At 41.5% G+C, this 15,377-nt stretch overlaps 1 protein-coding gene and 1 long non-coding RNA gene across 6 annotated transcripts; one reads left to right on the top strand and one right to left on the bottom strand.

Moving 5' to 3' along the window:
• Window positions 1-911: 911 nt before the first annotated feature.
• Window positions 912-4,349, bottom strand: LOC148402366 (uncharacterized). 2 transcript variants are annotated; one of them, XR_015863429.1, is made up of 3 exons: window positions 4,315-4,349; window positions 1,992-2,120; window positions 912-1,923 (listed from the first exon to the last, which is right to left on the bottom strand). It is a non-coding gene; the product is annotated as an uncharacterized LOC148402366 (long non-coding RNA). The 2 variants fall into 2 exon arrangements; XR_015863430.1 differs by lacking the exon at window positions 4,315-4,349 and adding an exon at window positions 2,822-2,941.
• On the top strand, window positions 3,337-14,008 carry LOC148402365 (transcription factor Sox-18-like). Of its 4 annotated transcripts, none has more exons than XM_088400516.1 (3): window positions 3,337-3,438; window positions 7,758-8,007; window positions 9,673-14,008. In XM_088400516.1, the coding sequence occupies exons 2-3, from the start codon at window positions 7,914-7,916 to the stop codon at window positions 10,896-10,898; spliced, it is 1,320 nt and encodes a 439-aa protein (XP_088256642.1). In that variant the 5' UTR covers window positions 3,337-3,438; window positions 7,758-7,913; the 3' UTR covers window positions 10,899-14,008. The 4 variants fall into 4 exon arrangements, with proteins under 4 accessions (XP_088256642.1, XP_088256636.1, XP_088256628.1 ...); XM_088400510.1 differs by having other exon boundaries at window positions 3,344-3,473; XM_088400502.1 differs by lacking the exon at window positions 3,337-3,438 and having other exon boundaries at window positions 7,178-8,007; window positions 9,673-9,772; window positions 9,842-14,008.
• The last annotated feature ends 1,369 nt before the right edge of the window (window positions 14,009-15,377 follow it).

Genomic DNA, 15,377 nt, shown 5'->3' with positions numbered 1-15,377 from the left:
GTATGGATAGCCTTTTGAGCATTTCACTTGGATTCAAGTCCATACTTTGACTAGGCCACTCTAAAGTTTTCGTTTTGTTTTGTTCATGCTTGCAAGTTGACTTGCTTGGTGTGTTTTTGATCGATATTCTGCTGAAGAATTCAAGTGAGCTTCGGCTTGAGGTTAGGAACAAATTTTATGGAAGAGAGCAGAATTCATGGCCCTATCAACCACAGCAAGTCGTCCAGGTCCCGAAGGATCAAAACAGCCCCAGCATGTTACTTACTAATGTTCTTTTTCTGAGAAGATGTGTTTATCAGGATTAATCTTCGCTGTACTCTTGGGGTAATTTTCTGTAGGCCAGATACCTCCTGGAAAGCTTTCACCGTTTGCTGCAGTCCTGAAACTTTTCTTTATTTGTCATTGTGTGTGTTTTTTATTCAACGGTTTTAAGTAAATGTGTTGTAAATTGTTCGCGGTGAAATCACTATAAAACTACAACAACGGTTAATATTTCTTGTTGGAACGTAAACATATCCGTACTTCAAGTGAAACTATCATGCTTCATTCACTTGTTTGACTGATGTCATGTTTTGGAGGTCCTCATGCTGCTGTGGTTATGTTGTCAATACGTTGACACTACCGGCGGCGTTCGTGGAGCTGGAACATTTTGTCTTTTTGTCCAAATGTCACAAGCAATTTGCGCTTGGAGGCAAATTCTTTCATGTGTTCTAACGAACATTCCGCCATCTGGTTTGTAACATGGCGTTATTATTTACTGCTCTAACCGAAATTATACTGTAAATGTGACCAAAACATAATGGATTATTCCAAGTGAATCTAACCGCAAGATGCTTTTAAAGGAGGAAACTGAAATAAAAACAAAGTGTATGATTTGGGAAGTGGTAGGCCATAAGTCATAATGCGTTAAATTAGCCACAGCATGTAAAGAGCTCACTGGAATATCTTGCGAGACCACCTACATACATGTGACATGACGAAACAATTAAAGATAGATTCCCGGGATTTTTCCCGTCTCGCCTTCATCCAATGAAAACCACTGAATACTAAATCTTGATGTATCACCCTCGGTCATCTGGTACACAACTTTAGGTCTGAGCAGGATAACTATCCAAAAAAAAAAAAGTGCGGTTTAGAGACTAAGTCTCGCATTTGTATAGGTTTGTCAGCCTATTTAGTTAAATAGCTATGTACTGTAGAATCTTTATACAGCTGCATGGAAAATCATTTTTTATTTATTTTCAGATGACTCATAGGACATAGAAGTAAGTTCTTTTGAATTTACAACTGAACACCCACGGAGTAACTCAAAACTCTGCCACTTGTGTCAGCCCCATTTATCAAGCAATAATCGATATGATCAATTTAGCAGGCTGATACCTTACCAATGCACAGACAATATCATTCAGATTTTTTTATGCTGTTTTGATTCTTCATATTATCCTTAGTCTTGGTTGAATGGTCCTATTCACAATACAGCGAGTAACAGTAACATGATGGAAATATTGATACACTATAGAAATACACGGTTATCTCTCATTCTCAATAAAGCTCCCTTGTCAATCTCTTATCTGGGTCCTTTAACAGTTTATGTATTTTGCATTTATTTGTATTTTGTTTTATGATGATAATAGTTTACCTCTGGAAAATATTTCTATTTGTATAACTAGAAAAGAGGTTAGAGGTTCTTGTGTAAAGAATAAAAAGTCGAGTTAGTCAGTAAAGGCTAGATTGGGTCGCTCTGTTGTCTGATTGTTGCTTTAGGCTCTTATCAAGATGACGTTCCTTGCAGCTTGCCGAGCCCACAGTCAGCCCATCCTGCTCCCCGGTGTCCTCTGCACCCCACACCACTGTTTGAGCGTGTCTCAGCCTGATAGCATTGACTTGAGGAATCACTCCATCTCATTCAGCAGTTCCCACAGGCTGACCACAAAAGAAAAAAATAGACGTGACTGGCACACCACAAAGAGAAAAAAAAAACAAGACTTCACCTCCCAGCCCGCTGCCGTCGTAGTAGCGAACAATCCAACATATCCCACCTCCTCGCTCCAATCTCGCTTTCTCTTCTTGTTCGGAAACGCTCGCTCGATGGGCCACAGATATTCGCGTGGCGACGGAAACTAAACAGGAGTGAGAAATGTAGGGAGTTTACAGAAAGTCGAGTCCAGAGGACAAAGTTGGTGAAATGAACGATAAGTGGACATGTGCAGACTAAACAGGCTACAGTTTGTCTGTGAAACAAAGAGCGAATACATGAAATGTTACACGCCTGCCGCCGCCGTTTCGATGCCTACGTGAGCTACTCCATCCACATCTGTGTTCAATACAAAAGAGTCACCACGTATTTCCTCACAGAAATTAAACTAAGATAAGACGACACAATGTGACAATGTTTGCCAGTTGCGATGTTAATTGGTAGTAGATTCTTATCTAAAGATGTGATTCCTAACCATTAAAAATAATACAGTAATCCCTCGTTTACCGCGGATAATTGGTTCCAAAAAACAGGCTAACAAGTTAGCTGAAAGATGCTAATTCGCGATCGTGCTAACGCGCGAAAACTGACTTCTACGGGAATGTAAACGAACATTTGGAGCAATACTACATTGTCCTAAAGGTTAGACACATATTTCCTCAATTTAGAAGTTTAATTTGGACTTTTAAATGTTTTTTTTAATTTTGGAAAAAAATCCGCGATGTAGTGAGGCCGCGATAAACGAAACGCGAAGTAACGAGGGATCACTGTAGTCAAACGTGAAAATTGGAAATCTACGCTTCCCTTGCCATCATGAAAAGGGGAAAAACAAATTCAGTTGTTTACATTATAAAGTCGTTTTCCTTTTAATTTCAATAGTTTTGTATCATTTTGAACCAAAATCGCAGAATTTTTATAGTTATTTTAAAACCGAAGTCGATTCGCTCGGAGGAGCCAACTTCCTGTCTAGCCTCCTCTGAGGATTGCGTAATCGCACGGCTGCCTGTGTTGACAGGCTATAAAGTTAGACATAACTGCCCTCCGTCTTTATGTCGCTGTTTAAGTTTTCAGATACTGTGGCTATATTAACTAATTTCGGTAGTTAAGCTGATGTATATAATATATTGTGTTTTTTGTCATCTGTCTGTAACGTCGTGTTTTTTTTAGATGAACAAAGAGACCTTACGCAGGCTGCGAAAAAAGGTTCTCCAGCCGTGCAGGTGGTGCTAGTGATCACGCGATGCTTCATGCGCCTACCTGTAGAATAAGAGATCTCCAGTTCAAATTTAGTGAACTGAGGAGCGGTCGTCCATTTGTTTCGTTTTACATTCGTTTTTTTTTTTTTTTCGTTTTTACATTTCGTTTTACAGTGGAGGATTACATATCCAAACGATCTTCAACGATGGATTTTCGGTCGAAGCAGGAGGTCATCAGTAAAGGAAGAGCAACTCCGGAGTTAAAAGGTTAGATTCGGACAACGGGACTTCGGAACTGAGAGGTACGCACGATCGAAAACAAGTTTTTGATTCCATGTGCTTTATTGAGTGTTTTTATGTGTGACGACTGCTGATATGAGATTTGAATTAAAATGGGTCAAATTAAATAATGAATAAGCCGCACTGGACCAGCGTTCCCCAACCTTTTTTGTGACACGGTTAGCTGCCGGACAAATTTGACCGGGGGGGCACTGACGTCACCCCCCCACCCCACCCCACCCCAGTCATGAACCTCACCGCACGTCACTGGCAATGAGCAATACAATTCAATTACCAATCTTTTGTAAATAACAATAAAGTGACAATCAGATTGGTGAGTTAGTAGATGTTTTTTCCCGTTTCATAACTAGCATTGAGTAACAAACAAGGCAACCACAAACCAAAAAACGCATGCGGCACGCATCAGTACCTAAGAAACACCAGTAGGTGATACTATCGTGACGCAAATGTCTTCCTACTCCCAAGTGCAAACATTTTTACACTTTAGTTTCGTCAAACAGCGGTGAACTTGTTTATACGCTCGTTTGTGACTGTAGGAGGTTCCACTGCAGAACAATGCGCATGTGTCAGTGGGTGATAGTGTCGGGGGATTCCCGTGGCGACCTGCGCTGGAAGTGTGTATTTGTGTGTCTCAATCCATCATCACACACACTTCCCTCACTCAGTGCATTCAAAAATAGACGTGTGTGTGAACATGACCTCTCCCACACATAAACACGTTCACACTCACACAAGTAAACACGCCTGCTTGGCGATGCCATTGTGTCCCCATGTCCGTGTGTGTGTGTCTGTGTCAGTGTGTGTGGGTGAGTGTGTGGGTGGGGGGGTTGTATCAGCACTTACTGGCTTTCTGCTTCGTCCTCCCTCCTTGATTCTGTCTCGTCTCTAGCCACCAAGTCTACAGTTGATGCCAAATTTCCTTGACGCAAAGGTGTGGTTCCATCTCGCACACAGACACACACACACACACACTTATATTTGCTTCAACACAATATGTTACAAAGTCTGTCTTAACTTGACACAAGAAACATGTATGTTAGCAAGGACACCCGATAAATGCGAGGTGTCAAACTAATATTTGTGGTGGTATTACTGTTTCCCTCAGTGTGATCTTAGGATGGTGAAAATTATCTAAATGTCCCATTATATTATTATAATTGATGGATGGCTATTTTTGAAGCCAAAAGTCAAAGGAGAGTCGTTTATTCAACTATCAATCATTTTAAAGTGTTTGCTCAGCATTATCTAAAATTCCCCTGACACCTGAACAATACTGTAGCATACTTATACTCAGTTAGAAAGTTCTTATTTGTGTGGTTTTAAAGATGACTGTGCAGATTTATAATTTAAAAGGGGAAAAAATTAAAATAAAAAAAACGACGTGCACTCGTGAAATGCTGAGACTATGTTTCTGAAAACACACACACACACACATACACAGCATCTGTTAGGAGGGGTGCTTCCTGGTGGTCAAGCAGGAGGCTGCGAGACGCCACTGCAGCACCCCCTGGAGCCATATGTGTGTGTGCGTTCGCCATTTCATTGTGGGGAAGGCTGAGGGAGTGTCCATGGCAGACACACACACATATCCTGCCATATTCAACTTGAGTGGTCTCTCGATGACATAAAAAGCAATATTTTGACATTTTCAGTGTCATATAAGATATATTGAGATATGTGTGTGAGTGTGTATATGAAGTGGAAGCTTCATTCAACTGATTCAACGGACAGAATAGTGTCCAGTCAACCCAAAACACCCTTTTTAAATTTGTTCCATAATTAAACCCAATTGGTTGTAATTCATCAGAGTGCCAGTTAATGATGAAGACTGACGGACTGATTGAGCTAAGTTGAGTCCTTTGTTTTCTTTTTGCCAAGCAAATTGCAAGTCCTAAAATAGCAACATAAGATGACTCAAGTCCCCCACATCTGTAGAATTGTATTTTCAAAGTTTAGTATCATCTCCAACTTTAATTCCTTACAAATCAACGTACTTTCATTTGTGATGTTAAATTATAGAATACATTTCTTATTGTTCTAAAACAGCAAACTGAGGTCATTAATTTGGTACCGTGTGTAAATTCTAAAGTTGGTGTGAGCATGCTATGCTAACGTGTTCATTCTCAAGTGCACGAAGGAAATGGAAATGTCAAAAGTTTCGTGCCCAGTTAATTTTTTTTTACTAGCGGCTCACAGCGTCATTCTTGCTAGAACTGCCAATGGTCATTATATATATTTATAGAATCACTGAAAATGAAATAATAAATTTCATCCAAGTGTTTTGCTTTACATTTTAAGTCGTTTTTCATGTTCTTAAGCTGTAGCTGTATAAACTTCTGTCCTCCATCCCGATCCGGTTTAGAGATGACGTCCTGCCGTCTTTGTTTCTGCTTGTCCAAAAATCTGACACGTCGGACGATTCGGGTCAGAGTGAGGCTGAACTTTATCCGGGTAGCTTTTGTTTAATCTGACTGGCTGTGGAAGACTCATGTCGGAAATACCGACTTGTTTACGCTTGCAGAACAGGTGGTTTGATACCTTCATCTGGGTAGATTTGTAGCAGCAAAGCCTTTCTTGGCCTCTGTAGCTGTTGTACCGTGCACTTGACCCCCAATGACATCCGAGAAACCCGCGGGAGCACCGCCAGTAACAGACCTTAACATTGTCAGCAGACTTATGCAAAGGCTGTCATCATCAATATATTTTTGCGAGGTTGCGAGCCAGTGACAGACACATGTGGAAGCAACATAAGTGATAATGCCATCTACAAATTGCAACCATAATAATGCCTGTTGTTGTTGCATCGAAACCTCAGTCACTAATCACATGCACTGTCGATTCGGAACGCATGCAGAGTATTTACCGCATTTTTTTTATTCTGTATATTTGAGGCCCATACAGGTTCAAGTGCCCCTCATTCTAAAGTGAATGAATAATATATATTGCAAGTTTTTTTATTTGACAAAATCCATTTTTATACTCACTTGAAATGATGGGGTCCTTAAACATTGAGGTTTCGCAGGCATAACGGCCCTCTGAGAGAAACCTGAACAACAATGCGGGCGGTGACGAAAATGTGTTTGACACCCATGCACTAGTGGTGGGTTCAGTTGGCGAAATGCAAAATGTTCTGGCTTTTTATGGACATTTCAATGGCTGGAGTGTTGGTCGAATTTTAAATCATGCAACTTCAAAGACATTTGACAGGTTCCACTGCAAGCACATACTGTACATCCGTGTGTGTGTGTGTGTGTGTGTGTGTGTGTGTGTGTGTGTGTGCGTGTGTGCGTGCGTGCGTGCGTGCGTGCGTGCGTGCGTGCGTGCGTGCGTGTGTGTGTGTCTTGAATGTGTGTACTGAGGTGTGTGAGACTGTCAATTCTCGGTTGGGCAGGAACAATGGAACCTCTCTGATTACATCTCCCCTGAACAGCGGGCAGTGTGTGTGCGTGTGCGTGTGTGTGTGTGTGTGTGTGAAGGATGGAGGAAAGCAGGGCATGGGGGGGTTGCTTGGAAGAGTTCTGGTGGTCCTAAAAACTTTGCCTCCCCCTCTTTCCTCCTCTGCGACCGCCACCGTTTCCTCAAGCACACACACATTCACACGCATACATACACACGCTAGCACACACTCGTCCACTCCCCTTCTAGTTGCCCGGCATCTCATTGGTTAAATTCACATCTATGAGTGCGTGTCATTGGCCTTTGGTGTGTGCGCGTGTGTGCTTGCAACTGTGTGTGTATGTGTGTGTGTGTGTATATATATATACATATAAAAATATGCTCAGCGTGGGTCGGCGAACTCCGGCCACAAGTTCTGAAAGTTCCTCGCGGGAAGGACAGATGCGAGCAAGTGAGTCAGACAGTTCAGAACCAGCAAAGCAGTCGCTTCAAAGCGAGGGCAGTGGGAAAAGCAGAAACTTGGTGGAATATCTTCTGAGGAATATTTTGCTTTCCGTTCCATTGCCCCGCCCCTATCGGATCTCCATGTTTGTACTTGGGATTTGTGGTCCAAATCCATCACACTCTCCCAATCCGTCTCCCCTTCATCAACACGAGCGCGCTTATCCCCAAATCTTTGCAAACCAACAAACTGAGACAGACGTTTGCAGAATTCAACTTGGACTAAAATCAAAGTAGACAGCAAGTATTCCGTTTCTGGAATGAATTTAACCAAGCCCAGCTTGTCTCGGGGGGCTCTGCTGCATTCTGGCCAGGTGTCCCTTGTGAACCCAGCGTGGGCCTCAAGGACCCCAAGTCCTGCTTCTGATCTTGAAATGGGTTTTGAGCAGAACATCTCCGGAGACTGCAGCTCTCCCAGCGACCACGGAGGCAGCAGGAGAGCAGAGCCCAGGGGCCTTCTCACAGAAAGGGGCCAGAGTCCAGATCTGGCGGGAGTCTCGGGCAATGGCAAAGGTGTGGGGGCTGAGCAGAGGATCCGGAGGCCCATGAATGCCTTCATGGTGTGGGCTAAAGATGAGAGGAAACGACTCGCTTTGCAGAACCCGGACCTGCACAACGCTGTGCTCAGCAAGATGCTCGGTAAGACAACGATCGTCTCTGAAAAGTTTGCTTGGAATATTCATGTTTCAAATTTCACTGATACCATCCAGTTCTGTAAATTCTTTTCAGTTCAGGCAATTCATAAAACAGTAAAAAAAAATTTACTTTTTTTTTTTTTTTTTTTTACTCCATACTCTTAGATAACAGGAGTTTACTGGTTTCATTTCACCTGAAGTGAAAAGTGCTTTTTAGAGCACATTATTAAGGAACTCAGGAGAGCATAACTGCGAGTGTAAGATAAGAAATAACACAAAAAAATGACCCACAAAACATTCATGCTTGAACTACACTTTTACGGCATGCATTAGGGTAGTGTTTGATTGGAAACATATATTCCATTCTGGTTCATTTGTGTTTTCTAATTTTATTCTAATCAAGCAATTACAAATAAATTATATGTAATCATTATAGCATTTCTAATGTAAAAGAAGTTTTATGCTCAACTTAAACTTTTGCAAAGAAGTGTACTGTATGTTTACAGGCGGTGTTTGCTGCATCTCAGATTTAACGATCAACAAATAGAGGATACGGGTTTTTTATGCATGTTTAGATGACATGACAAATCTTAGCAATTCAGTTATGACATTAAACTAGATATGTTTTTGTATCAAGTTTTAAAATGTGTATATATATATATACAAAGAAATTATGTATCTATATATATATATATATATATATATATATATAGATAGATACATAATTTCTTTGTTTTGAATGGGACAAGTAGCATAATCAGCTATCATTATAAAGATTTTGTGTAGGTTCTTTATCTTAAAACGTCACAGCAGAGCATCAATTAACTTTGCGCAGCGTCCATGTGCTCATTATGTCATAAATGTCAGCGTTTAGTCAAAGGCTTGACCACAAAACCGCTGCAAATTGGATCTTGCCGGGCGTTGGGACGCCATATGAAATATGGTGCACTGTTGGGTGTCACCTTTGTGGCAGGGCATAGCTTTCAATGAAATTGTTTCAAGCAAACATATGAATGAAGGAATCCTCATACATACCATGACTTCTTTTCATATAACTTTTTAAAACCGTCAAAATAAAGTAAAAACATGTCAGTATAAAATTTGACTTTATTTGCTCTTGTATAAATAATTTTACTTATCCACACTATAATAAATGTTGCATTGAATATTTTCAATTGAAATATAAATAAATATAGCCTTTTCCCATTTTTTGGTTACTCAGTGTAGCTGATATAGTGTCAAACTATAATAGTAATGATTACCAACCATCAAGTTAACTAATTATCATGGGTTATTTTTCTATCTGCAATAAGTCAGTTAATCAGTGGCGGTTGTAGTGTGAGTACTTTGCGAGGGTTAAAGCAGGTCATTTTGTGAGCATGCCAAGGAGGAAATCAGATGACAGATAGGTCGATGGCAAGAGAGCGGATGAGTGGGTCAACAAAACAGCTGATTTTGCCAAGAAGATCGCAGTTCAATCCACACTTCCTGCTGAGATACACCGCTTTTTTTTCTTTTCATTTTGCCAGAGTGCATTTTTACAAAAGCCAAGCCACCGTCTTCCCCGAAGCCTTAACTAGTGTTCTAGTCTCTCAGCCTAACCGACCGCTTGTCACTTGCATATCAATCATGCGATCAAATTTAACTCTCCACTCTCCGTGTCTGTCAGGCCAATCGTGGAAGGCACTGAATTCCACAGAGAAGCGTCCCTTTGTAGAGGAAGCGGAACGTCTGCGCCTTCAGCATCTCCAGGATCATCCAAACTACAAGTACCGGCCTCGGCGTAAGAAAACCACAAAGAAGCTCAAACGCGTCGAACCTGGGCTCCTGCTTCACAGCTTGGCTCAGAGCCATGGCGTAGGTCATGCCATCGTCCCCCTGGGTGGAGAAGGGATCTCTGGAAACTCTCCGTACGGACACGTGTCTCACCACAACCATCACTCCCACCACCTGCTACCGTCTCTGGGCCACTTCAGGGACCTCCAGGCACCGGGGCACCAGGAACTGGAGAGTTACGGCCTGCCCACCCCGGAGATGTCCCCTCTGGATGTTCTGGAAAACGGAGCAAATGAACCAGTCTTCTTCCCCCAGCATGCACAGGAGGATGCAGGAATGGGAGGCTGGAACAGCTACCACCATCCTCACCACCATAATCCACATTACAGCCATCACTATGGCAACCACCTCAACTCCATGCACGGTGCGTCCGCACAGAGTCCGAGTCCAGGAATGAACGTGGGAGCGAACACATTGAGTGCAGGTCGGAATCCCAGAATGGCTTCGCTTGAATCAAACATGGCTTCCAGTATGAGCCCGGTTCCTTCAAATGGTTCACGGATGAACCCAGCGCAAACCTCAGGCCGCCATATCGCCTTGAGGAGTCCCATGAAATGCCCACCGCCTCCCCATGACTCCTATCCCCAGCCCTCAATCAGCCTCCACGAGACAATCAAACCCCACCAAGGCTCCCTTCCTGTCAGCTACTACGGCCAAATGTACAGCAGCGCAGCCTCCACTTTCCCCCCGACTCACCTGGGCCAGCTTTCACCTCCTCCTGAGCCCTCCCCAACTTCATGCTCATCCTTCCTTCCCCCTGTGCATATAACAGACCCATCCAATGCGGACTCAGCTGCTCACATGGGGCCTACTTCTTCCGCTGAATTCTGGTCGGAGGTGGACAGGCATGAATTGGACCAGTATGTGAATACTGCGAGGAACCGAGAGGAAGCCTATGGACAAGGTGGGGTTGGGTCCAAAGTCCTGATCTGGCGTGGTAGCGGCGGCGTTAGCAGTGCTGACAGAGATGGCGGCAGCGAAGAGGGAGTCAGCCCTCTTATATCCGCTCTTTCTGATGCTAGCAGTGCTGTCTATTACAGTGCATGTATCACTGGCTAACGCCAAAATGTGTGGAAGGACCTGAGTCTGGTTTCGTTCATCTCAAAAGTTAATGGTTTGTGTTGAACTCGCACGTTGGGTCAACTCTTAACCTTGCTTATACCTTCATGATCACAAAGGAACATGAAAAAAAGCGCCAGTTGAGAAAGAAAAAAAAAAAAAAAGTACTGGCTCGTCATGGAATCCTGGGCTACAATGTGCTAGGATGTTTCTAGTTGACAACAGGGTGGCCAAGAATGTCCCCATATTAGCATTTGTGATGCAATGCAATTGTTCATCTCTTTGAATGAGGGATTACAACACCCAATCCTTTTCAAATCTAAAAAAAAAATATATCATTGCTGTCCGGCGGAAACCTCTTGTGTCCAAATATGGTCAAATTTCACAAATCAATCCTGATGGACCTTGTCTGTAAATATTATGCAATTTTAGTCAATTTAAAGCAATGGAAATAACTTGGAAACATATGAACACAGGCAAACACTGCCGCTCTTTAACGCAACTTAATTACTAAGCTTCAGCCGGGGAGCCCGTTGCCTCGGCCGGGATACTCGCTCAGGGCGCGCCTTCGCCAGAAAAGGAGGGAGCGCATAGAAGGTGGACCAGCAAAGAGTGCAGCTCAGGACAGTCGTTTGCTTTTGTGAAGTTTTCAAAAGTGTTTTTTTACAGTGGGAACTTTTTTAATCAGTGTCAGCGGGTTTTTATTTTTATTTTAGCATATTTCATTTTTTAGGTAGTCTAAGTGTGCAATAGCAATATAAGCTATAATTCAACCTGAATGAAGTGGTGCCTCGGAACTCAAAACAAGCTGGCGTTTTTTCAAGTTCCTGTGAAGTTGTCATCTTGACACTTCGCGGCTTCCGCCCGACACCGATGATATGTACAAATTAATAATTCAAGTGCTGCGACAATGCAACACTGACGTGTACTACTAATTAACTGGAAGACTTCCCTATTAAACTGGAGGACATCTAGCAAGGTCAAAGGCAAATACCTCGTGGTCATGAGGTTTAGATGAATCAAAGGCGCTTATTTAATGGCCGCTTGAAGGCCAAACTCAGGAGAAAAAGAGAGCTAATAGGAGAACTCGATCCAACATCAATGTGCGTGTTTCCGGGAAAGCCTCAGCCACAAAGCCGGGATGGACCACCGAGGTCTCCCACAAACTATTCGGATGTTTTACAAGAAGGCTTTAGGGTTGTTCCTGCGCGGGATTTGTAATATATTTCTTATTTCCTCACTCTGTGCCAATATGTCTTTTGGCAAATCTGACCCTTGCGCGGATTAGGAAGTTTTTCCTTTTAATCAGTCGTCGTCTCAAACATCTCTCTTGTTTAGCTGTATGCAAAAAAAAAAAAGATGGAGCTCTGTAGATCATGGAAACTTTCAAATTCCAAGATCTCAATCAGCTCTGGGATTAGTCTTTTTCTTGGGAAGTACAAGCCAGAGTTGGCCACAACGTGAAAGAAGTACAACAAAAACATGGAAATACAGATAATAGAAGGCCAGTGATTATTGCCATGTTTTGTTCATGGTCTGTAAACCACATGGTCTGTTCACATTGGCACTCGGTGCTCATGCTATCACAATATGTAAGATCAGTATGCAACGTTATATCCCAGCATGAGCCTCATTTCTTCACATTACATACTACAAGAGGAAAATTCTCTCTTTTTTAATTGATTGGCTTGCTAGCACATTTAGAACGCCTGATTTGATGTAGACTTTAATTGTGTATAGTATACAGTGTGTGTGTAATTCTGTGAAGGAGAAATTAAAGTATGAATTGTTCTCTTTGCACTGGGTTTAATGTGTTTGCTGTATAGAATTTCAAATCAAAATTTTGTACAAAAAAAAATATTTTTATTTTAAATAAAGGGTTGAGGATGTATTTGCTTAATTTGCCTCAGGCAAGCTACGCCTCTAAGCTGTGATGCTTTTTTTTTGTAAATCTCCGCACATCAAAAGTGCATTTAAAGTAATGTACAGGATATTCCAAACAGTTCATGTTAAAGCTGAATATGTGAAATAGCCACATGTTCAATGCAAACAAAATTATGTTCATGTTGGAAATGTATTTATTTATTGAGTTACAAGTCCACTGAAATAATGAAGTCCACTGCCTCTACTTTTGTGCTGACTTTTTATGTTCGGGAATGCAAATGCTAATTTGCTAATGCGTACACATGTATAATGAATAATTTGCCGTAGGAAATGTTGTCCCCAAGGCATGTTGAATCTCAACTGATTCTGTTCATTTAATTCCAGTTTTATGCTAAGCTAAGCTAACGAGCAATTTGATCTGTATGAAAATGTCACGTAATCTTTTTGCGTTTGTGACCTAATTGGAAAAAAACCTGACAGATCTGATACAAGTTCTCCTTCACTCAACGTAAGAAACGGTTTCCCTTTCAGCCAAATTCACCGTTTTACTGCGGAGTGTAACGGGAATTTGTGGTTTTGTCTGTGCTGGGAAAAATGACAAACCAAGCCTTTTTTTGTAGATGTTTATACAACATGTAGTTTTGTTGCAAGCAGCAATGGGGAATGTGATCTTTCCCTACATCTGTTGTGCATTAAAGCCACACACAATTCATTTTAAACATGACACAGTAGAAGAATATCAAGTATGGTGTACAATATTTACCACACTGTTCCTTGTGGCCGAATTCATATTTCCAAGTGTGTCCTCGGAGGGTTGAAGTTCACTTGGAGAAGCAACATTCTGAAAAAGGCCTTGTTCTTCTTTGCCAGCATTTTGTTCCCACTTTAATTAGTTGTGACACACAGAGAACATCAGAGGGGCATTTCTTTGCAGTCATGCAATATCTCTGAGGCTTTTGGTTGTAATTATTTGCAGTGAGGTCTGGGTGGCGGGACAAAAAGGACACATAACATTTGAGGATTGATACAAAGGACATTTTCTGAAGCAGCATAAATAAATTATGAGAAGGATTTTTCCCAGCCATTCACAATCTGTTTGGCAGGGACATTTTGCCGACGTAGTTCTTTTGTTTGTCTATTGTTGTTTTCTTTTACTGAATGTTTGGGTGGTCTGTAATGTGCTTCTATACTATTTCATGATGGAATTTTACAAAATAAACACTTCATAAACACAGGAGCCTGGTTTCAGAGTCAAAAAATTCAAAGCGTCAATGTAAATTTGTTGAAACAAACGTGACCAGTATCCAAACCAAGTCCATGCCTTGATGTCTCCAATTTAAAATAATTTTTATTCGCGGTATAATTTAATTGCAGCATTTGTTCTGCAACACTGGTCGAAAAATATATGGATAGTCAATCAAGTCGAGCTCGAGTCCCACTCGCTCAACATGTTTTATTAAACCTGTAGACAGTATTCATTGTACAATTGCATCGTAAAATGACAATAAAGGGCATTCTATTCTATTCTATAAAAAATAACATGCTTGTGCTAAGTCAAGTAAAAAAAAAAAAAAAATTCATAACATACGTGGCAAAACACGGCATTCTGACTAATATTGTCTTTTGAAATAAGAATCAAAATCCACTTGGTTTTATCCATCTAATTTTGCTACTTGCTGTCGACTGAAAATGACCTCACAGTTGCTCAGGTAACAACCAATCACAGCTCTGCTTGTGAATGTCACATGACCAAACATGACAAAATGGCCGCCCCCCGGATAGATAAAAAACAGAATTTTGCTTCTTGACTTGTATCAGAATGACATGTTTAGATTGGTGGGTGCACATAGAACATACTTGAACATTATGTATAATTGGTATAACTTGACTTACCAGTTGAACACTTACACACATTAATGAGCCTTGAAATATGACTTTAAGTAACCTCCTGTCAATATTGTCTTTTCTTGATGTAATTCTTTTAACGACTCTAGGTTTACACCTCTCCTACATTTTGTGCTTCTTTTCCAGAAAATGTTTGGTCAAACGTGAATCGTACGACCTTAGCAAATCAGCTGCAGCGGTTCTCAGTTGTCTCAAATTCTGTGGAACCTTCTCTATTGAAGCCACATTTTTGGCCACTCGTGTTAGCTCGTATGGATCGCAGATGAGCAAGCAAATCGATCCACTTATCAGACTTCCAAAATGTTTGACAAAAAAAATACAATGAATATTAAAGTACATCATTTTAAGATGCCAGAGTACATTTGGGAATATACTGAGCTATTTTTCTCCAGCAAAATTACAAATCGGCTAAATTCATAAAACCGATGAAGAAACACACAAACATTTCTTTTGGGTCTTCAGGATGATCTGCAGGTGATAATGAGATCGCCACTTCTCAGCCACACAATCTTGTCGGGTGATCTTAAGGGCCACTTAGGAGAAGTTTCACATCCAATTTTGTGGTGTTGGATGGCGGACGACCTCGAAGAAGCTGAGTTGCAAAACCGCAAGTTCTTACAGGAAACCACATCACAACACCAAGTGTCAGGGGAACTGCGGTCCTGGCCAGAACGCATCCAAATTCTGCAT

The sequence above is a fragment of the Syngnathus floridae genome, chromosome 2 (assembly GCF_059516105.1).
Source record: "Syngnathus floridae isolate MCC-2025c chromosome 2, RoL_Sflo_1.0, whole genome shotgun sequence".
Taxonomy (NCBI): Eukaryota; Metazoa; Chordata; class Actinopteri; order Syngnathiformes; family Syngnathidae; genus Syngnathus; species Syngnathus floridae.
Note: the sequence above shows the minus strand (reverse complement) of the source record. Positions and strands in the feature narration are given on the sequence as shown.

What these genes read in the sequence shown, in the direction of transcription:
- LOC148402365 (XM_088400495.1), top strand. Translation starts at nt 7,629, where the DNA reads ATGAATTTAACCAAGCCCAGCTTGTCTCGGGGGGCTCTGCTGCATTCT. An exon ending in TGTGCTCAGCAAGATGCTCG is followed by an intron (nt 8,008 to 9,672) that starts GTAAGACAACGA and finishes CGTGTCTGTCAG; the next exon opens with GCCAATCGTGGAAGGCACTG.